This window comes from Leucoraja erinacea, chromosome 5, assembly GCF_028641065.1.
Source record: "Leucoraja erinacea ecotype New England chromosome 5, Leri_hhj_1, whole genome shotgun sequence".
NCBI lineage: Eukaryota > Metazoa > Chordata > Chondrichthyes > Rajiformes > Rajidae > Leucoraja > Leucoraja erinaceus.
The window spans coordinates 75,020,400-75,043,272 of NC_073381.1; the positions used below are offsets into that span (position 1 = coordinate 75,020,400).

The 22,873-nt window shown below is 41.5% G+C and overlaps 2 protein-coding genes across 6 annotated transcripts in view; one reads left to right on the plus strand and one right to left on the minus strand.

Annotated features, from left to right (window-relative positions):
* Nucleotides 1-22,873, plus strand: part of mtfr2 (mitochondrial fission regulator 2) — a 95,526-nt gene that overhangs the window by 68,764 nt on the left and 3,889 nt on the right. For all 4 annotated transcript variants that reach the window (XM_055635945.1, XM_055635943.1, XM_055635944.1 and 1 more), the window contains exon 8: nt 21,816-21,903. In XM_055635945.1, the coding sequence (XP_055491920.1) occupies nt 21,816-21,903 (88 nt within the window). The remainder of the gene's footprint in view (nt 1-21,815; nt 21,904-22,873) is intronic.
* Nucleotides 4,022-22,873, minus strand: part of LOC129697421 (cAMP-specific 3',5'-cyclic phosphodiesterase 7B-like) — a 126,266-nt gene continuing 107,414 nt past the window's right edge. For both annotated transcript variants that reach the window (XM_055635947.1, XM_055635948.1), the window contains 6 exons: nt 18,432-18,563; nt 17,670-17,761; nt 15,164-15,308; nt 10,691-10,787; nt 8,397-8,477; nt 4,022-6,307 (listed from right to left, as the gene is read on the minus strand). In XM_055635947.1, coding sequence (XP_055491922.1) covers nt 6,099-6,307; nt 8,397-8,477; nt 10,691-10,787; nt 15,164-15,308; nt 17,670-17,761; nt 18,432-18,563 — 756 coding nt within the window. In that variant the 3' untranslated portion in view covers nt 4,022-6,098. The remainder of the gene's footprint in view (nt 6,308-8,396; nt 8,478-10,690; nt 10,788-15,163; nt 15,309-17,669; nt 17,762-18,431; nt 18,564-22,873) is intronic.

The following is a 22,873-nucleotide window of genomic DNA, read 5'->3' on the forward strand; positions in this document are numbered from 1 at the left end:
TGAAACATTTTAACTCGTTGTAATAACGTAGTGGCCCGTGTGTTTACCTTAGTGTATCGTGAGTCTACCGTGGAAACTCTTTAACTCAGCGGGCAGGCAGCAGCAGATTGTCGCTCCCTTCAGTTTCCCAGCGCCAATCACCTGCCATAACGTGAGAGAGATCATGCACTGTTGTAGGTCTCCTTTGCATGTCGGTGTTTCTGTCTTTCTCCACTCATTGTTGGCCCTATCTGTCACCACCCCCACCTACACCCCTCTGCTTCCCGGCCATGTGTGTGACCCCTTTCCTCCTGGCAGGGAATTTCACAAATTCACAACTCTCTGGGTGAAAAGGTTTTTTCACACCCAAGCCTTAAATGGCCTCCCCTTTATTCTAAGACTGTGGCGCCTGGTTCTGGACTCGCCCAACATTGGGAACATTTTTCCTGCATCTAACGTCCAGTCCTTTTATAATTTTATATATTTCTATAAGAACCCCCTCATCCTTCTTAACTCCAGTGAATACAAGCCTAGTCTTTTCAATCTTTCCTCATATGACAGTCCCGCCATCCCAGGGATCAATCTCGTGAACCTATGTTGCACTGCCTCAATCACAAGGATGTCCTTCCTCAAATTAGGAGACCAAAACTGGACACAATACTCCAGATGTGCTCTCACCAGAGCCCTATACAACTGCAGAAGAACCTCTTTACTCCTATACTGAAATATACTCTACTCATTTGAAGTTTCTCTATCCTTGTGTTCTGTACCTAGAGAGAACCCGGAACAAGAATTCTTATGTATCCATATGCATAACTAACGAAGTGAGTGTCGGTCTGATAGAAGTGAATCTAGGGAATCTATAACGGGAAATATGGAAATGACAGATAAATTAAACAGGTATTCTGCATTAGTCTTCATATAGGATTCCAGTAACATCAATAAATAGCTGCAAGTTGTTAATTAGAGGAGATGGAGGAACACAGGAAAGTTGCACCCAGGGACCAAAATCTTGGAGATACAAACTGTTTAGTCCCCAGGTCTTCAATGGCTTCACATGCAGTGTACAGATACAAAATAAAGGGAAAAACATGCAAGATAAAGTCTAGTAGTCCCATGAAAGATAGTTTGAGGGTCTCCAATGAGGTAGATGGTAGCTCTGGACCACTCTCTCTTTGGTGATAGGATGGTTCAGTTGCCTGATAGCAGCTGGGAAAAATACTGTCTCTGAATCTGGAGGTATGTGTTCTCACACTTCTGTACCTCTTGCCTGATGGCAGTGAGGAGAAGAGGGAGTGTCTGGGGTGACATTCATCCTTGTTATGCCAGTGGCCTTGTCGAGGCAGTGTGATGTGTAGAAGGAGTCAATGGAAGGGAGGCTGGTTTGCGTGCTGGTTTGGGCTGGTCTACAACTCTCAGAAATTTCCTGCGGTCTTGGATGGAGCTGTTCCCGAACCATGCTGTGATGCATCTCGATAAAATGCTTTCAACGGCACATTAGTAGATGTTGGTGAGTTATTGGGGATATACTGAATTTGCAAAAACTTCTAGTAGCGGAAGTAGAGGCATTGGTGTGCTTTCTTGGCCATTTCTTCTTTATGGTTGGTTCATGACAAGTTGCAGATAATATTTACTCCTGGGAACTTGAAACTTTCAACAATCACTACTTCGGCTCCGTCAATTTATATCTGGGTATATATAACCCAGCTTCCTTTGCTTCCTGTACTCGATCACAATCTCCTTTGTCTTGCTGACATTGGGGGAAAGGTTATTGTCTTGGCACCAGGTTATGAGGTTTGTACTCTGCCTCCTCATTATTTGATGTCCGGCCCGCTATGGTGGTGTATGTGGAAGATCCTGTCTCACAAATTTGAGTTGCTGAACAGGTGACCAAGAAGGTTGATGAGGGCAGGGCTGTAGACATAGCCTATGTGGACTTCATAAGGCTCTCGATAAGGTTCCATGTGATAGGCTGCTCTGGAAGATTAGATCGCATGTGATCCAGCGAGAGCTAGTTAATTGGATGAGAGAATGAGAGAAGAGGGTGGATGTGGCGCATGTGACTCAGTATGTCCTTGGGACGGTGCTGGGCTGATTGTTGTTTGTAATTTTTACGGTCATAAGGAATAGGAGTGGAATTAGGCCATTTAGCCCATCAAGTCTACTCTGCCATTCAATCATAGCTGAGCTATCTCTCCCTCCTAACCCCATTCTCTTGCCATCTCCCCATAACCTCTGACACCTGTGCTAATCAAGAATCTATCTCTGCCTTAAAAATACCCACTGACTGCCTCCACAGCCTTCTGTGGCAAATAATTCCCCAGATTCACCACCCACTGACCAAAGATCAACATTTATCAAGTTTTGGATCAAAATGTTTAAAGCATGATTAGTATGTTTGTAGATGACACCTAGATAAAGTAGGTGTATTCATAGACAGTGAAGATGGTTGTCAAGAATTGCACTGGGATTTTGATTAGCTGGTCAAGTGGGCCGCGGGATGGCTAATGGTGTCCATTTCAGATAAGAGTGAAGTATTGAACTTTGGGAAGTCAAACTAGGGCAGGACCTTCACAGTGAACACCGAGGAGTGTTGTGAAGCAGTTGGATCTACTAGTACAAGTACATAGTTCCTCAAAATTGCATCACGGGTAGATAGGGTGCCAAAGAAGGCTTTTGGCGGGCTGGCCTCCATTAGTCATGGAATTAAGAATGTGAGGTTGCATTTGGAGTATTCTGTTCAGATTTGGTCACCTTGCTGTAGAAAAGATGCCATTAAGCTGGTGTGGGTGCAGAAAGGATTTATGAAGATGTCACCATGATTTGAGACCCTCAGCTATAGCAAGAGTTCGGGCAGCGTAGAACTTTATTCCTTGGAATGCAGGAGGCTGAGCGGCGATCTTATCGAAGTGTATAAAATCATGAGTGGAATAGTATTTTGCCCAGGATAGGGGAATCAAAAACTAGAGGACATGACTTTTAAGGTGAGAGAAATCATTTAATAGGATCCTGAGGAGCAACTTTCCTCTCACAGAGGGTGCTGAGTGGATCTACCCTTGTTATTACAAGTCTCTTTATAACAGATTTCAGTTGTAGTGGATGGAGTGGCCCCATAGTAATCCGATACCTGTATCTCTTTAAGAGCTGCTAGTTACTCTGCTGGAGACCATAGAAATTGACTATTAGTTTGCAGTAACAAAAATACATATGTATCTGTTAAAAATAACTTTGTATTTAAAAACAATTCACTGTTTCGTGAAGTGACCATGAGGTGCTTGGACACAAAATGCTGGAACAACTCAATGGGTCAGGCAGCATCTCTGGAGAGATGGAATGGGTGATGTTTTGGATTGAAATCCTGCTTCAGACTGAGAGTCAGGTTAGGGGAAGACACGGAGATAAAATGTAGTCGGAGAATTGGGAAGATGGAGGGGATGGAGAGAGAGAGAGAGAGAGAGAGAGAGAGGGAAAGCAAGGGAATTACGCCATTCGGCCTAAGTTAGAGAAATCAATGGTCATACTGCTGGGATGTAAGCTACCCAAACGATATATGAGGTGCTGTTCTTCTAATTTGTGCTGGGGCTCACTCTAACAGAGGCCCAATAGTCAGTAAAGTAGGAGAGAGAAAAGAGAGGGAGGAAAGGGCTTCCTACAAAGCAGGTTCTTTGACTGGGAAGGAGACTGAGGAGAAGCAACGCATGACCTTGGCAAAGGCAGGCTAAGTAGAGTTGACCCACGAGCAGCAAGAAGGCAGACCTGTCAGGAGCAGTGATTCAAGCTGGCAAAGCAAACTATAAAGGAGCAACAACAGCACCCACTGCTTGTCCAGCAAGGTGGACCGTAGCAAACAAAATGAAAAATGAAATTACCAATCAAATCAACTAACATTTTTGACAAAACCTATGTGCCAAATTTTGGGAAACTGCACACGGTGATAAAATTAGCTCACGGTAGAGGAATTTGTAGATTACTCCTTTGTGTTTTACTCTGCTGTAAATTGTATATTAAAATCACCATCAGTCCAATTAGATTGATATACCAGTTTGTTTTAGATGTTTATATTTTCATAAGTGGAAACAGTAACATTTACAAAAGTCTATTTATGATTAATTGTTGCAGTCCAAAATTTTGAACTGAAATTATACATTGCATTCTTGATTAAAATTTAGATTTTGTTTTAGAAATAATGATTCTTGGCAACACTGCATAGCAGTCACAGCAAATTTCACAGAATATGCATCACAGATTTTCAACATTTGACAAAGTTTACATTATAATGATACTATCATACAGCTGTAAGGCTTGTTTACACAGATTACAGGAATGTACTTTGATCCTAACCTATAAATCAAAACCGTGTCCTCTGGGTATTGATTGGAGTTTAGGTGTACATACATCTGCAAGAGTAATCATTTTATAGTTTTAAAGTTTTTATGTATAACATGGGGAGGTTTATCTTTGTGTATATCTTAAAATCCAAGGTTATAGAGAAATAAGCATCGGCTGTTCAATCCCATAACTTTGTACTACCTTAATAATAGATTATGGCACATCTGTACTCCAACTTTATTTCCCTACCACTGAACAGAAAGACAGGCAAACATTAAAATGTTTTGTTTGTTCATTTGTAAAAACAGAAGGATTATATGACAAATCATTTCTGCAAATAGTTTGTAAAAGATTTTCTTGCACAGTAAATTGAATAACAAAATACGTCCAATCCCTTTGATTTTCAGTTTCTGGGATGTGAACATGGCATTCAAGCTTGATTTGTTAATTTATGATTCGTACATTTAAAAAAAAGGCATTTACCTTCTTAATCCTTGATGACCTAGGAATTCAGGAAAATTGCAATTTGGTTCAAAACAAAAATTAGTTTTCAACTTGATAAGGATTCAGATAAGTTTGAGTCCTTGTTCTCTTGAGGCAAAGCAAAATCATCCTCAATTACAACTTAAAACAAATTAAATAATGTAAGAAAAATGTGGAATGTTTTCACTGTTATTGAATATTACTTTTAAAAATGAGAAAATAGAAATGAAACAGCTTGCTGTAATTAGTAATTACAATTAGTTTAATAGTGCTTAATTATCAAAACAGTAAAAATATGGCAATGGGTGCAATGTTAAGGCTTTATAGTTTAATTTTTTTTTAGTGTTATATAACTATTTACATTTGATCTATGGTTCTAATTTTTGGCTTTTGCTTTAATACCTATGGTATTTATTCTTCACAGTGAAACATTTTCTCAATGCAGAATTCTAAATGTACCGATCTTGTTGTTTGTCATCCCTAATGTATAATGTTTACTAGAAAATCAGGAACTGACACAGATGCACTGGGACAGAATAAACCCTGGAATTGTATGCCTTTTAACTGAACATATTTACATCTCTCCATCTTAATTTTATTTTTCATAACTATACAAGAATGAATTTAAACATGTACTCAGTAAGTATGCAATCCAGTTCTGAATGCCACATCTGCTTTTTGATGAAAAAGATACAAAAATGAAAAAAAGCTTGGTTGTCGTTCCCAAAAAAGGATTATTCTCAGTGCACACTCAAAATCCAAGAGATTGTGAGTTCAGTCAAAGCTGGTGTTTCGCAATGGTGCAGCCCAGCTGCAGAACAGTTGAATACTGTGTTCTTCAACAGTCGCCACTTAAAGACAAAGCCACATTGCCAATGAGTTTTGTTACTGCACCACAATGAAGTTCCTTCACTGGCTCTTCCATCCCAATTCAGACTCATTTTCAGCCCAAACTCTTCTCTAACCAACAGTATCAAGCTAGGTAAAAGGTTTGATCCTTTTGCTTGACAATTTGGGAATGGAATTTTGCTTCTGCTGCAATTCAAAAATACCAAGTCCTTTTTATTCAATATAATTGGAAGGCTGTTGAGGTAATAATATATGGAGCGTGTTTACAAAACTAAAGACGGATCAGGAAACTTGGAAAAGACGGTCAGTATCAAATTGTCCTCTTCCTACTTTTCCACTGGAGGCATTTTCCCAGTCCTCACGATCTCTTCACCTCACCCAAAAGCAAATTTTGAGAAAGGAAAGTGATTGTGAAATATACATGGCATTTTTTAACTGGACCATTTAACTGGATTAGATTATTGATGTTCATCTTCCTGAGAAGTTCTGCTTTTGTCTTCATTCGCTTGAGTTGAATTTTCCTCACTGTTATGTCGTTTGAGAACCAGTCCCCGCCATCTTGCCTTGTTCTTTCGCAGATGGCTCATCATTGTTACGGTCAAACGTGTGTTTTCAGTAAAACGTGACCATTCCACAAAGAGGGGCTCAACAATGTAGCTCATAAAAGCTGAAAAGCAAATACTAAATTAATAATGTTTTGATCATTACTGAATAGTTATTGTTAGATAAATATTAGAACATAGAAAAGTTCAGCAGCGGAATAGGCCCTTCAGCCCACAATGTCTGTGCCGAACATGATGCAAAGTTAAACTAATCTCTGCCTGCACGTAATCCACATACTTTCCATTCCCTGCATAGCCACGTGCCTATCTAAAAGCCTCTTAAATGCCACTATAGTATTTGGTTCCACCACCACCCCTGGCAGCATGTTCAAGGCATCCACGGACGCTGTGTTAAATAAAAACGTACATCAGAAAGGGCGCAGAGGAGGTTTACCAGAATAATGCCTGAATTATGGGGTATTTTAGCTACAGGAAGAATTTGGACAGACATTGATTGTTTTCTCTGGAACACCCAAGGTTGAGGGGAGACCTGGTAGAAGTATAGAAAATTAGGAGAGGCACAGATAGGGTAGACAGAATATTTACCACAGAATGGAAATATCAATTACTAGAAAGCATAGCTTTAAGGTGAGAGGTGCAAAGTTTAAAGATGAGCGGGGCAACTTTTTACATAGTGTGGTGAATGCTTAGAATGCGCTGTAGTGGGTGATGGTGTAGGCATTTAAAAGACTTAGATAGGCAGGGATAGGCAGGGAATAGAGGAATATGGATCTAATGTGCAACAGGCAAGAGTTGATCTCGGCATCATGTTTGGCACAGTCATTGTGGGCCGAAGGGCTTGTTCCTCTGTTGTACTGTTCTATTTATCACTCTTAATGTCCTGTCCTAACTCAATTGCTTTACCCAGCAGATATTCAACCTATGGGAATCTCTACTACAAAAGGCATTGAAGGTCAGATCATTAAATATATTCAAGAAGGAAGTAGATTTATTTTTATTGAAGGAATCAAGGGATCTGGGGGAAAGGGAGGAATATCTTTGATGTCCTGCCTGGATCACACCAAATGTTAGGGCAAAGCTGAATGGCTACCCCAGACCCTATTTATAATGTCTTGTGTTGCTCTGCAACAGAATAATGTGTTCAGCACGTATCGCTGCATTCTTCTCCCCATTCTTGTTCAATTATTTGGCCTATATGTAGAGCTACGTAGTCTATATTTGCTTCAGGCTGTGTATCCAATATCACATGCCCATTGCCTCTCTCAAGTAATTATCATTTAACACAAAATGTAAATTAAAACAAAAATTTGCACTAATCTGGAAGTCTGAAATAAAAATAGAAATTGCTGGGAATTTGCAGCGTTTGTTAGGACAGGATTAGGGTAGGGTTGTTAAGGGGAAAGCAGTTTATGAAGTAATCTTGGTGATGAATAAATAAGAACAGTTGGAGAGAAAACACAAACAAAGGAAGATAAAAGGTGTGAGATGTAGCGCTCTATGGAATTCCAAGCAGGTCAGAACACACTAGTGAAAAGAGAAGAACTGTATCCTTATTACAGATGGATGACTTAAGGCAAATGTGGCCCATTCCAATATAAACACATAGCAAACTCCCTGAAGTTGATGAATTTAATATTGACTGAAAGGCTGTAATCTACCCAGAGGGAAGATGAGATCATGGCATTGAGCTCTCTATTGCGTCACTTTAATTCACCATCCCATTCCTACTCCCTCTATTCCCAGGTCTCGCTGCACTGTTATAATGAGGGCCAAAGTAAGCTTGTGTCAGGCAGAGAATTATCATCCCTTTTTCTTTTTCCACAGATACAGTCTGACTGTAAATTTTCCTGTATTTTAGGATTGTTGTTAATAGTTGACCCACTATTTTCCAGGGCACTATTCAATTTGTGTTCACTGGCCAAAAGCTCACCTGCAACCTAAACCACACAAACCATTTCTAATCTGTCCTTTACCTATACATGTTAACCTTTACTCTGGTACTTTTACATGTTTAAATTATAGTGTTTTATTTTCGATTGTCTGCTGTATATTGTGTGTGAGCAAACACCAAGTCAAACTCCTTGTATGTATACGTACTTGGCCAATACATTTAAAACATTATTATTATTATTATTATTATTATTATTATTCAAATGGAAATTAGCCTGAAAAACACTGGTGGATTTACTTTACCTATTTGTATGCTGGGTATGGTGTCTTTCTGCTGATTGCACAGTGGACTAACTTCAAGATGCAAACATTCCTCTAAGTCACCTGCAAACCAAATATATCAGAAATAAATCAATAACATCTGTATTACATGATACAATGATTTTATACTATTCTGCAATAAATTAATCAGGGTACCTGTAGGTGAACAATGTAATTCTGCCCTTTCCATTAATACTGAGGCTCTCGCGTATTTGATAACTCGCACACTGTGCCCTCTGAGCACGGAGCATAACGTCACCAAATTATGTTCTAGTCATATACAGGCTTCAGAAATGGTGTGGAATTTGAAACGAGGTGCAAGCCTGCACTAGAGGATCAATGTTGCTCCAGCATGAGTTTAAGGGCTTGCAATTTGGGGGCTGGGATAAGGGCACTCAAACATAACAATCATTATCCCAGGGGGCTACCTCTAACAGCACCATGTCTCCTCCCATCACCCTTATGGCCTGCAAAATCAAAGTGGCTTCTGTAGAGTTACGTAACATTTAAAAATTCATATATGTGCGTGTGTGTGTATATATATGAGAGAGAGAAAAATAGATGTATCACTATGGACGGCTTGATAGGAATCATCTATAGTTTTTTCGTTGATTGGATAGCATGCAACAAAAAACTTTTCAATGTATCTCAGGACACGTGACAATAATAAACTAAACTAAATCATGATGTCCAATTTTTGTGCAAATGAAGCACACCATGGATGGATATCGTTTCTCTGCAGCCTGATATCCCGTTTTGTTTTAAGTCCTGCGCTGTCCTTCGACTATTGGTATTTCAAATGTAATGTGTACAAAAGATGCCTTTATCCCTGCCCAAAACATTCCATTTTAAAACGAGCAGAGGACATCTTCGATTTCAAAACAGGTGCACAACCTTTTATCCGGAGTTCCGGAAACCGAAAAACTACGAAAACCGGCCATTTTTTCCAGGATGTCACCTGCACACCAAAGCTCGCGTTTGGCGCCAAACTTGACCCGAAACGACCCACGGTCAACCCAGGTCTGTACTACTGTAGCGGCTGCCTCCTCCCCGGAGACCGGGGAGACACTTAAACATCTGTAAATCATTGCTTAAATGTTAGTCAGTTAGTTTGGAGGGCTTTTATGTGAAGGGGGGGGTGAAGGGGTAAACTTTAATTCTTAGTCCCCTACCTGGTCGGAGAGGCGGGGAGCGGTCAATGCCTTACCGGGTCGCCATGCAGTAAGCTCCGCAGCGCTGTGGCCGCCAACTCCCAGCTGGGGCTGCGGGCGTCCGGCCACGGGCGGCGCCGGTTGTAGCTCCGACCCAGGAAACTCTACCCCTGGCTGCGAGGCGCTCCAAATCCACCGCTGCCCGCGGCCGGACACCCGCAGCCCCAGCTCCGCGAATGTTGGGAGTCGGCGGCGTCGCAGCGCTGGGATACCAGCGGGGAGCGGGCAATGCCTTACCGGGTCACCGTGCGGTAAGCTCCGGAGCGCTGTGGCCGCCGACTCCCAACATTCGCGGAGCTGGGGCTGCGGGCATCCGGCCGCGGGCGGCGCTGGATTTGGAGCGCCTCGCAGCCAGGGGTAGAGTTGCCGGGGTCGGAGCTCCAACCGGCGCCGCCCGCGGCCGGACGGAGTCCCCAGCTCCGCGATGTTGGGAGTTGCCGACCAGGTAAGGGACTAAGAATTAAAGTTTCCCCCTTCACACACCACACCACCACCACATAAAATCCCTCCAAACTAACTGACTGACATTTATGCAATGATTTACAATGATTCCCCGGTCTCCGGGGAGGAGGCAGCCGCTCCAGACTTTTCAAGCCGCCCGCGCTACCTTCCTAATCTACGCTAAAAATCTTCCATTCGGAAATCCGAAAATGTCCGAAATCCGACAAGTGTCTGGTCCCAAGGCTTTCGGATAAAAGGTTGTGCACCTGTACTATCAAATTCTCTTAATCTCAAATAGAGATTTTAAACACCATTCTCAGATATGCGTCAAAGACTGATCTGTTTAATAGTATAGAAAATGAATGAAAACAATCTGATTTTCTAAGCTTATCCAATATGCAATGATGATGATAGTTTTGGATACATTTGTGACGCATTCAATGTTTCAATGTGTATATAGAAATCTAGGAGTTTGAAATATAAAGCTAAAAAATAAGACTCGCTTCTATACACCAATTGTACAATTTTCCCATTCATATTTCTGTTCTTTTAATCTTTGCCTCCAGAAAAATAAATATATTCTGTAAAGGTTGTCTCCATCAAATGCAGTGTAATCCCACTAACCTTGTCTGTAAAATTCCTCACAGACTTTCTCACTCCATTGCTTGCTCATATCCCATACCCGGCAAGGATTGCAGATATCTGCACACTTAAGTGCTATCTGAATAAAAATTAAAAACAACCAAAAATTATCTAATCAAATACTAAGATTTGTTAAGTAATTTTGAAAGCAACTTGTCAATGATTTATACAGATAACCATGTAGACTGTAAATTATCTGGACTCATTAGACATATTAATGTTTGTAAATAACAGAAATCATATTTTCAATTAAAATCTGATCTTAATATTGCATAATGTGCCTATGTGAAGAAGTTTAGATGGAAGGTCATTCTAAAGAATTTATAATTTTTAATTTATCTTTACAGTAACTTAGCAAAACTGCATAGAGCATCCATTTCAGATAACATGATATGGAGAGGATGATGTGGGGTAATCCTCTTCATTTCAGTTTATCAATCTTCACATAATAAATCTGTCAAAGATATGATCTTCATTTTCAAAATCTCCAAGAAAGAGTTAATATTCTGGAGACTATTGAAAGGAACAAGAAAAACTAACTTGCAGAGGTCTAAAGACAATCAATAGGTGCAGGAGTAGGCCCTTCGAGCCAGCACCGCCATTCACTGATCATGGCTGATCATCCACAATCAGTACCCCATTCCTGCCTTCTCCCCATATCCCTTCACTCCTCTATCTTTAAGAGATATATCTAACTCTCTCTTGAAAGCCTCTAAAGAATTGGCCTCGACTGCCTTCTGAGGCAGAGAATTCCACAGATTCACAACTCAGTGTGAAAAAGTTTTTCCTCGTCTTTCTAAATGGCTTACCCCTTATTCTTAAACTGTGGGCCCTGGTTCTGGACTCTCCCAACATCGGGAACATGTTTCCTGCCTCTAGCGTGTCCAAACCCTTAATAATCTTATGTTTCAATAAAAGACCCTCTCATCCTTCTAAATTCCAGAGTATACAAGCCAGGCCGCTCCATTCAATCAACATATGACAGTCCCGCCATGCCGGGAATGAACCTCGTGAACTTAAGCTGCACTCCCTCAATAGCAAGAATGTCCTTCCTCAAATTTGGAGACCAAAACTGCACACAATACTCCAGGTGTGGTCTCATTAGGGCCCTGTACAACTGTAGAAGGACCACTTTGCTCCTAAACTCAACTCCTCGTGTTATGAAGGCCAACATGCCATTCGCTTTCTTCACTGCCTGCTGTACCTGCATGCTTACTTTCATTGACTGATGAACAGGGACCCCCATTCAGATAATTCAAGGACACCATTCAGATAATAATCTGCCTTCCTATTTTTGCTACCAAAGTGGATAACCTCACCTAACCTGTCCAAGTCACCCTGCATCCTCATAGCATCCTCCTCAGTTCACACTGCCACCCAGCTTTGTGTCATCTGCAAATTTGCTAATGTTACTTTTAATCCCTTCCTCTAAACTTCCCTTAATTAGAAAATACAGACAATAAGAATTCAAGAAAGCTAAAATAATTAATTGTTTCACACTGAAGGATCCTAGGTACTGAGAATTCAGACGGCAAAAACACCAGAAGCAAGGGTCAATTTGAAAGTACAGACTCGCTAACTAATTGATGGGCCGACTCCTTGCATTGAGAATTAATAAGCCTTGGTTAGTGGACCCATTAGAAAAGAACCAGGCGCTTTGAGTTGTATGTCTCAGGACTCCAGCCATGTCATTGCCAAGGGAATGATGCCCATGCAGCTTAATATAATGAACATGAATGTAATTCTGCATCTTCTGCACTGAATTTTTGATCTTTAAATCTAATGACGTGATCACTACTGTATTTCAAATATGAGACCAAATTTCATTTCAAGATCACCAGAAAGAAAAGGTGCAGACTGTTGCCTGTCAGCTTGTGCAGAACCTCACTAGAATGGCTGACATTAGTTATAATCGTGGCCTCTATTTTAGGCAGGCATCTTCCAACAAATAAGATTTTGTACTGCACGATGAGTTCTGGAGTTGTCACCAATGGGCTTGCAGCACTCTGGCTCTTACATTCCTCTACCGTACTGTAATATGCCCTTTAAATCTAGCAAATCTTGCTAGATAATGTGGGCTACAACACTCAAACACAAACTGGCAGAGCACCTCAATCTGTCTGCTAAACACATGCCAGATTAGACTGTGCAGAACCTGAGAACCCATTTATATTCAAGGAGAGGAATGGCTGGAGGGAGGTAGGTATAACGTAATTTACAGTATTGAATTAATTGTGTTTGCCTTAAACATTTTTAATTGTTTAATTGTATTTATTCATAGATTTCGAATGATTCTTACATTCCAAGACTTGCAAGCATGGCATTGCAGGTTGCAAGTCTCCTTTAGAAATTAAAACCTCAGTCCCGTTCATGGATGGGACATTTTAATCGGCCACTCACATAGCAACATTATTTTGTGATGGCAGGCCTTGTCATTTTACACTTGGATCCTATTTACTGTTGTCAGAATTTCTGATATATGGCGGTGATGTATCGGGGCAATACACTGCAGGCAGCAAATTCTGCCCCATAATTGGATCGTAATTCCATATATAGAGAATATCAAAATTATTTATTTCCAAAGTCAAATAATACCACAATATGGTGAATTTTTTTTCATTGGCGGAAATACAATATTGAATGAAATTTGGCCCAGCATTGGAAACAGAATTGGCGTCCTGATAGAAAGCAGAAGGTGGTGGTGGAAGGTTGATTTGCGGACTGGAGGCATGTGAGTGGTAATGTGCCCCAGGGATGGTGCTGGTCCCATCTCTGTCATCCATGTCAATAATTTTGATGACTGTACAAGGCATGATTAGTAAGTTTACAGTTGACACGAACATAGGTGGCATCGTAGTCAGTGAAGATGGTTATCAAGAATTGGAGCAGAATCTTAATTAGCAGGGCAAGTGAGCCAAGGAATGGCTAATGGTGTTCAATTCAAATAGTATGAAGTGTTGCAATTTAGGAAGTCAAACCAGGGCAGGGCATTCTGAGTGAACAGTAGGACCCATTTGTGTTGTGTTACACAATTATCTAGGAGCACATACATCATTCCCTGAAAGTGGCATCTCAGGTAAATAGGGTGGTAAAAATGGCTTTTGATGTATTGTCCCTCATCGGGCAGGAAATTGTATTCCTTACAGATATTCCTTACAGTTGTACAATATGTTGGTGAGGCTGCATTTGTGTTATTGTGTTCAGGGTTAGTCATAGGTTAGAAGTTATTAAGTTGGAAAGAGTGCAGAGACGTTTTATGAGTATGTTACCAGGACACGAGGGCCTGAGCTATACGGAGAAGATGGGCAGCTTTATTCCTTTGAGCGCAGTAAGCTGAGGAATAATCTTATGGAGATAATTAATAACCATAGAGCATAGGTGAGAGGGGAATGATTTAATTGGAACCCGAGAGGCAACTTTTTCATGGAGAGTTATGGGTATATGGAACAAACTGCCTGGAGAAGTTGTTGAGGCAGGTACATTAACAATATTAAAAAGACATTTGGAAAATTACATGGATAGGATAGGTTTTGAGGAATATCCCTAAATAGGACCAGCTTAAATGTAGCATGTACGCTGGCATGGATAAAATGGGCTGAAGGGCCTGTTTCTCTGCTGTATGGCTCCATGTTCAATTGTTTAATTCTGGAAAAGTAAAATAAAACGCAAACTATAATGTAAATAAATAATTGAGGTCCTTTGTATTTTTGAATTTTTAAATACCTTGTGGGACGGGTGGGGAAAAATACTTGAAAGCATGTATGGAGAATTACAGACCTCAGAAATAGAATAGTTTCCTTTATAGGATTACGATGTAAATAGCCAAGTATGTAGTCCAACAAAAAGAGCAGTGTCGACTGCATACAATAAAGCTTTAAATATTGCTGAGGCAATCACAATGTAACCGATTTGAGACCAGTGCTTAAAAAAAGGCAGTCGTCCTTGACAGACATTCAGATGTGAACAAGTATTTAAGAGATGAGGTTCTGGATCTTCTGCTAACTGGCAAGTCACCCAGGTTTATTGATCAACTGCCTACTAAAATCACTTTAAACTGGAGCAAGGCAAGGATTGTGATTTGCACATAAGTTAATGTTCAGCTGATTGGCAAGAACCAGCACAATGTATTTCATATTAACTGGCAAGAACTGTCCACAGAATAGTTTTGATGGAATATCTTGGACATTCACAAACATTCATGAAAAAAATAAAATAAAAAAGTTAATTTTAAATTTAAAAAAAATTAAAAATCAGCATTTATAAATATTTTCAAATAATTAAATATATTTGAATCAACTCAGAGACGCATTTCAAAATCAGAGTTTATCTTAGAGCCTACACAAAATCGCGAATTCCTGCACTCTTATGCAGGTTATGTCCAGGCAATTCTGTGTAAACGTAATGGTCTTACAGATTTCAGGCTAGCTCATTTATTATGGCATGCCATTAACCCACCTGCAAAATGAAGTGCTTATGATCTGCATCCTCCAATGATAAATCTCTGTTATCTGAATGAGCTTTCATTCTTATAAGAAACTCATTTTGTCGGCTAATATCTGTGGCCAGAATAAGAGAACCTAATTGTTGTTCAACGTCTTGTCTGTAACAAAAAAATATATATTCTCAAAATGGACGTCTTACTGATTGTAGCAAAACAATGGTGTAACAGTTTGCAAGATTAAGCGTAATCATATACATTTACAACAGGATTGAGATCAGTTGGGAAGGTGGGCCAAGGAATGAAGAGTCTGAAGAAAGGTTCCTGTAACTTCACCTATTCCTTTTGCCCAGAGATGCTGCATGACCCGCCGAGTTAACACAGCTTTTTGTGTCTCTCCAAGGAATGACAAATGGAATTTAACAGTACAAGTTTGAGGACTTACCAAGTAAATGCAGAGCCTTGGAGAGTATTGTAGAACAGAGAGATTGAAGAGTACAAATGCATGGTTCCCTGAAGGTGGACAGATTCATTAGGATGTCACTTGGACTTACAGGCTGAGTTATGGGGAGAGTTTGGATAGGTTGGGACTTTATTATTTGGAGCATTGGAGGCTGAGGGTTGACCTTATTGAAGTTTACAAAATCATGAGGGACATATAATAAAGTGAACACTCAGATCCCCCCCCCCCCCCCCCCCCCCTCTCCCCCCTTATTCCCCCCCCTTTTAAATGTAGCATGTACGCTGGCATGGATAAACCTCAGAACTCTAATGTAAATAACCTATCTTGTAATTCCCTGAACCCTCCTCTCCCCCCTCCCCCCCCCCCCCCCCCCCTCCCCCCCCCCCCCTCCCCCCCCCCCCCCCCCCCCCCCCCCCCCCCCCCCTCCCACCCCCCCCCCCTTCCCTCCCCCCCCCCCCCCCCCCCCCCCCCCCCCCCCCCCCCCCTTCCCCCCCCCCCCCCCCCTCCCCCCTCCCCCCCCCCCCCCCCCCCCCCCTCCCCCCCCTCCCCTCCCCCCCCTTGCCTGGTAGTAAGATGCGAGGGGAAACTATAGAAGTAGATACAGTAACGACTTTCAAAAGACATTCGAACACAAATCTGGATAGGCAGGGATTAGAGGAATATGGATCAAATGCTGGAGGATGGGAATATCCCATAATGCCAACTTGGTCGACATGGCAATTTAGGATGAAGGGCTTGTTTCCATGTTTTATAGCTCAATGACAGTTAATGCTGCCTGACAGCTCCTGCTGCCCAGGTTTGATTCTGGCAACATCCTTGTACATCTTCTCTGCAATATTTCCAACTTAACGACAACTTTCCTATATCAGGCTGACCAAAACTGAATACTACACTCCACAAGTGTGGTCTCATCAAGTTTCAGATGAATGCACCTTTTCCAAATTATTTTCTCTGCTTCAACTGTCATTCTGTTCACAATCAAATAGCTTGTTATTGAACCAAAGCAAATGCAACTGTATCCCTCAGCATTGCATGGAATAGTGGAAAATAAACACCAACAATTCTCAACATGGACTTCCCATGCCATATTTTATCCTCATGAATTCAAACAGCAATTGAATATTTGAACCAAATGGGCAGATTATGCCCAATGGTTAATTATGATTTAATTTTTAGACTTTAGCAGAATTATCTTTTAGTAGAGATTTGCTGCAAGATCAAGCTTCAAGATTCAATTTAATTGTCATTTGGACCCCTTGAGGTCCAAAGAAATGACGTTTCTGCAGCCATACATTACAAACAAATAGACCCAAGACACAACATAATTTACATAAACATCCATCACATTGCTGTGATGGAGGGCCAAAAAAAACTTCTCTCCACTGCACTCCCCCCCCCCCCCCCCCCCCCCCGATGTCAGTCAAAGTCAAAGCCCCCGGCTGGCGATGGCGATTGTCCCACGGCCATTAAAGCCACGCCGGGTGATGCAAGGTCGCACACCGGGTTCTTGGTGTTAGAGTCCCGCAGCCATTCCAAGCCGCGCGGGGCGGTGCTGTGAGGCCCCGCTCCAGGAGCTCTTCGACCCCGCAACTCGGGCGGGAGAAGTCGCCGTTGCGAGAGCCCTGAAAAGCGGTCTCCCTCCAGGGACCCGCGGGCTCCCGGTGCCGTCGTCCGCCAGACCCGCAGTTGCAGCCTCCGAATCTCCGGAGGTCGGGACGCAGCAGCAGCAGCGTTCCACCACCGCTCCACCCGCTCCGGACTCGGCCAGCTCCGCGACGGTGAGGTGAGTCGTCGGCACCCGAGTCCCCGGTCTTCTCCTGTTGGAGGCCGCTCCTCGTTGCAGCCCCAACGACAACGGAGACCCGACAAGAAAAGGTCGGGTCCCCCGTGCAGGGAGAGATTTAAAAGTTACCCCCTGCCTCCCACCCCACCCCCACCCCCCCACACACACACCCCAACAAAAAATAACAAAAACTACATAGAAACATAGACAAAAAATAATAAAAACGCGGACAGGCTGCAGAGGCCGCTGCTGACGAGAGTGCAGACAATTTACTCACATTATTTCCACAGGCAGGTGAGTCAGTAACCCTGATTCTCGGAGCATTCCAACTGTAGATCGCCAGTGGTGATTCTCCAGTACGGAGATATTCTTTAGAGAAAGCAAATAAAAATGAATAACATTGATTCTTTATTTCCGTGATGGCTCACTGAGCAAATGCCATTTTAATATAAAGTCACCAATACTAATTTGACCTTAGTTAATGGATATTAAGAGCAAGAGTAGTAGGGATCATTACTTCTGCCTCGGTCTAGAACAATAACGTTGAACTTTGTTCATGCTATTCAGTTCTGATATACTATAAGTTTTTAAAAGATATATTCAGCAAACCTTGGTATTGGACATCTGATTTTGGAAATTCATTATGTCTTGAGCTATGATTAGAGAACATATACACCACGATGATTTTAAAGAAGCTTGCTTAAGTTAATGCAGTAATGTTTGTTAGTTTTGAAACAAACATTTGTTCCAATAATTTTGGTCTACCTTAAAGTTAAATCGTTACATTAAAGGATTCTGGTTGGTGAGGGATGGTTACTTTCAGTTTCACAACTAATCGTGGCCTTTGAACATGCACGATGCACAATTCCTTTGCTCTTTAGACCATTAGCCATCAATCAAGCCGTAATCACAACAATATTAAATAATCACAATGGTAAAATACAGCTTGTACAGTAATTAAAGCAATAATGAGACATCATTGAACATTATCTTTAGTAATTCTCACTGCATCTTAACTGGCAAAAAATACAATTTTCACCTGGTATAAGCTGGCTAAGTGATGTTTAGTTTTAATCAAAAAAGGCTGATTGACTCCTGGATGATCAACATCATGGGCTGCAGCTGCCATCAAACCAAGCATTATATCAAGTGGTGTCAAAAATCGGGCAAGCTTCAATACATGTAAAATAAAATGGAAAATTATTATAAGAGATTTATAATTATTTATTTTGTCATAAAAGTTCTCAGAATATAACTGATACAATTCAATCATTCTGAGAGAAGGTTGGGGTTGTATTGTAGTAAAATGTATTCTCCTATGTGTATGTAGTAAATATATAAAATCTCTCAAAGCTATACACTTAGAGTTTAGGCTAATTTAACATACGTGAGTTTAGCTAAAGACAGATGACTGAAAAACACAAATTCTTCTGTACCATCACACGAGTAGTAATTAATAATGATAACATTTAGAATCCTAACGTGTTACTGATGCGGAAAACATGTTCAATTAATCTTAACCATGGCTTTGGTTGCACGATAATGCACAGTAGGAAGCATTCTAGGCAATGTATTAGGTTGGGGGTTGTGGCCACAGCGCTATGGGTCATAGACTGTTCTGGAAAATTCTCTTATAACAATGAGTCTTTGCAATTCTCTTTCTCAGCGGAAGTTGTGCCTTTGATTATTTTTCAGGCAGGGGTAAAATTCTGGATAAGCCTAGTGGTGAAAAGTTACCAGTGGGCAGTGGGATTGCAGTTACATTGGGATTGACTTGATCTTACAGAACGGTGGGTGGGCTCAAGGGTCCGAGAGGGAGAGAAGGAGAGGGGGGGGGGGTGGGGGCGAGAGGGAGTGAGGGGGGGGGGGGGGGGAAAGGGGGAGGGAGGGAGAGAAAGAGGGAGGGGGAGAGAGGAGAGAAAAGGGAGGGAGAGAGAGGGGAGGGCCAAAGAGAGGGATGGAGGGAAAAGAGGGAGGGAGAGGTGATGGAGAGAGAGAGAGAGAGAGAGCAGAGACTGAGGCACATGGGAGCAGGTTGAAAAAATGAAGACAAGGAAAGCTGTTGGAGGCCTTCCTATACACTACAAGTGAGTAACAGATGCAGGCAGATACGGTGAAATTACATAATCTGTTTTGCCTTGTTCTTTGTGTTAACACGTGCCTGCGAAAAAAAACCCAACAAATTGCACGCAGGGATTTTTGAAAATTTCAGGAAATACCATCAAATTCCAGGAAATTTGGGATTCTATTTAAGGATGAAAAAATTTGAGGCATGGAAGCACTGAGGTTGTTAGACGTGTTCATTGATATTCAGTCTTTTGACCATGTCATAATATTTGGCTGCAGTTTTCACTTCATTATTTCTATGGGATTTTTTTTTAAGTGAGTATATTAAAATCAAAATGACAATCCAGGGCCAAATTATATTAATTGGGTTACTGGCTGTCTCAATTTGTAATTGAAAACATTAAAAAAAAACATTTATTGATTTGTCAATCACGTGGTTTATGTACCAGCATATCAGAATTTACCCTCTGGAGACCGATACCTATTACATTTACAGATCCGAAGGTGGACACTTAGAGGTACACGCGCAAAATGAATATTGGTGAATGTTAGAAATAAATTGATGAAAATATGTAGATTTATACTTTATTAGTGAAAAGTATTTATCAGGACCACCAGGTGGCGCCGAACGATGGCTTCCTCTCCAATGGTCAGTCAGTCAGTCTCGTCGTCTTTTTCCTTGTTTGGTGCTTTTAGTCTGTTGTTAAATGTATGTTTTAGTGAACCTTCTAGTTGTGTTTTATGTGTGGGGTGGGGAAAACTTTAAAAAAATCTCTTTTCCCCGACGGAGATTCCATATCGTCCGCACTGCGGCCTAACATCGAGGAGCTGGCGGCCTCTGCTGGAGACCGACGTCGGAGCTCCGTCCGCGGAGAACCCGATGCTGGAGCCTCGGTCACCGGCCGCTGGAGCCTCGGTCACCGGCCTCGGGAGCCTCGATCACCGGCCCCGGGAGCCTCGATCACCGGCCGCGGGAGCCTCGATCACCGGCCTCGGGAGCCTCGATCACCGGCCTCGATCACCGGCCCCGGGAGCCTCGATCACCGGCCGCGGGAGCCTCGGTCACCAGCCGCAGGGTTGGTGGAAATGGGTGTTTGATGGTTATTACAAGCTCAGTAGTCAGAAGGGGCTGTTTTCATATTGTGACTCTCCAACCCAAATCTTAACCAGTCTTTTCTTTCAAATGCTGATAGACAATGTATTTATTGTAATTTGCTTATATTTCTGATTTTTAGCATTTGGAGTTTTTTTTTCCAATGCAATGTCCAGTTGTGAACAATTTCCATCACCTGAACCTGTCCTTTAACTTACCTGATTTTAAAACAAAACTGACCTGACGGCCCTATAGTAACTCTTTGAATGAGCCTTCCATACTTTAATCGCCCCTTTTTTGACATCTCTCAAAGCTCCTTTATGAAATTAACGGTACTGATAGATTTAAAACCAAGCTGTTTTTAGCTAGTTTTGCAGAAATTTAAGCTAATAAGCACTTGTGTAACATAAACTCTCTGGGGTTTTGTTTTTTCAGATCCCATAAAATACCCCTGTTTGTATGAACTATTTTTCAGCTCGTGGTTCACCTGAGTGAGCTTCATCTGTGCTAGAGATGCTTTATTTGAATGAATATAGATTCAACACAAAATGAATGGACCATCCTAACATGTCTTCATTTACTCTTTGGGGGAGGGGGCACGGTGATAGTTGTCCATCACTCGTTAATAAGGGACCTAATATAATTAATTGCACACAACCTTAACCAACATTGTATCAACATAGCAACTACATCCAGGCATGTTCAAATAAAGTGTACAATTGTGGGAAATCCTGGGAATAAGTTCCAGCTATTAGACTGATTATTATCGTATCTATATTTTTAACTGGAGTAACTTTAGCAGAACACTCAGGGCCCTGCTCTGAGTTTTGTGAGGATTAAGTGACTGCATTTTGTTGATCCATCTGTATAAATGCAGGACAAATACAAGGACACAATTGGATATCAAGTCACTCTCAGTCCCCATTATCTGAAGATACTGGGTCAGAGTTTTTTCTCTTCTACTCGATGCCTATTGAATACCTAAATAAAACATGGTAAATCTGTACTATAGTGTTACACACAATAAATGCGATAACGTATTTGACACTGAACAAGAAACCTATTTACAAATTGTGCTTAGTCTAGTTTGAAGCATGTAGATTTTGGAGTGTGAATTAGTATCAAATGCCTGCACAATAAATTACATTTCTGAGTGATAGTCTGATTGCTTTCAGAAAGAAAGGCTCCTTATTAGACTCTTCAACTTTTGGCATTAATTTGTGCTTTTAAAGTAAGTTCTCATCCGTTTTCACCCCTCTTCAGAACACGTGGATTCCCTCCCTGAATGCAGCTCCATTCGTACCTGCTGCTCTCAGAACCATGGTGGCTCCTGATCAAACAAGGACTCTTGGTAGGTCTGATTATTATTGTTGGACTTGAAACTGTGCTCCTTCAATGTCTAGACATGTACACGTCCATTAGCATTTCTAGATAGAAAGTAAAAGCAGGAACATCCTTCAATTTTTAAAAAAATGTGACGTCAGGTCACTAATTCTGATGTTGTTGCCGCATTTCTAGTATACCATGAGATTTAAAATACTTGCTGGTTAGCTTAGCCCAGCCTATTACAAGATTTTGTTGAAAACTTTGGAGCCTGATTTACTTTAAAGCACTACAAGGGATCAAATTAATAATGAGAAATCAAAATGATAACTTCCTCTTGTTTTTTCATTTCTTCTCTTTTGTAATGTTAAAGAAGCAATCAACTTGCTGTGCTCAAGTCCTTTGGGATTAAATATCCCTTGTCCATGTAGCCATTTTTAATGTGTACAGTAAATGTTAGCATGCCACCCAACAATGATAGCAGGACATTGGGAGTATCAATGGCAATAAAAGACCTCCTTTATATCAGTGAGACCAAATATATTCTACATGTCCGTTTAACTGAACACTTATGCTCTGTCCACCAAAGCCTGCTGGAGCTCCCAGTTGCTCACATTTTTATGTCCCCTTCCCATTCCACATTCCCTCTCTTTCTACTGCCCCTTCCCCCACACCCTGATACAAATACATTTCTCCCGCCATCCTAATCACCCTTAATGACCCTGCTCCCTTCCCCTCCTCCTTGTGCTCATCTCCCATCCCCAAGTCCCATAGTTCCCCTTTTATCACCACTATGTTCCTTCACTCCGTCCCAATTCACTCATTCCGCCCTCCAGCTTTCCATTTCACTTTTTTCTTCTTCACTTATACGGCACCCTTTTATCAACTTTTCACCTCTAACATTTGTCACCTACATCACCAATCTGCCAATCCACCTTTCTCCACTTCACCTATCATTTACCAGACTTTGCCGCACCCCCAGCTCTCTTTTCCAGCTT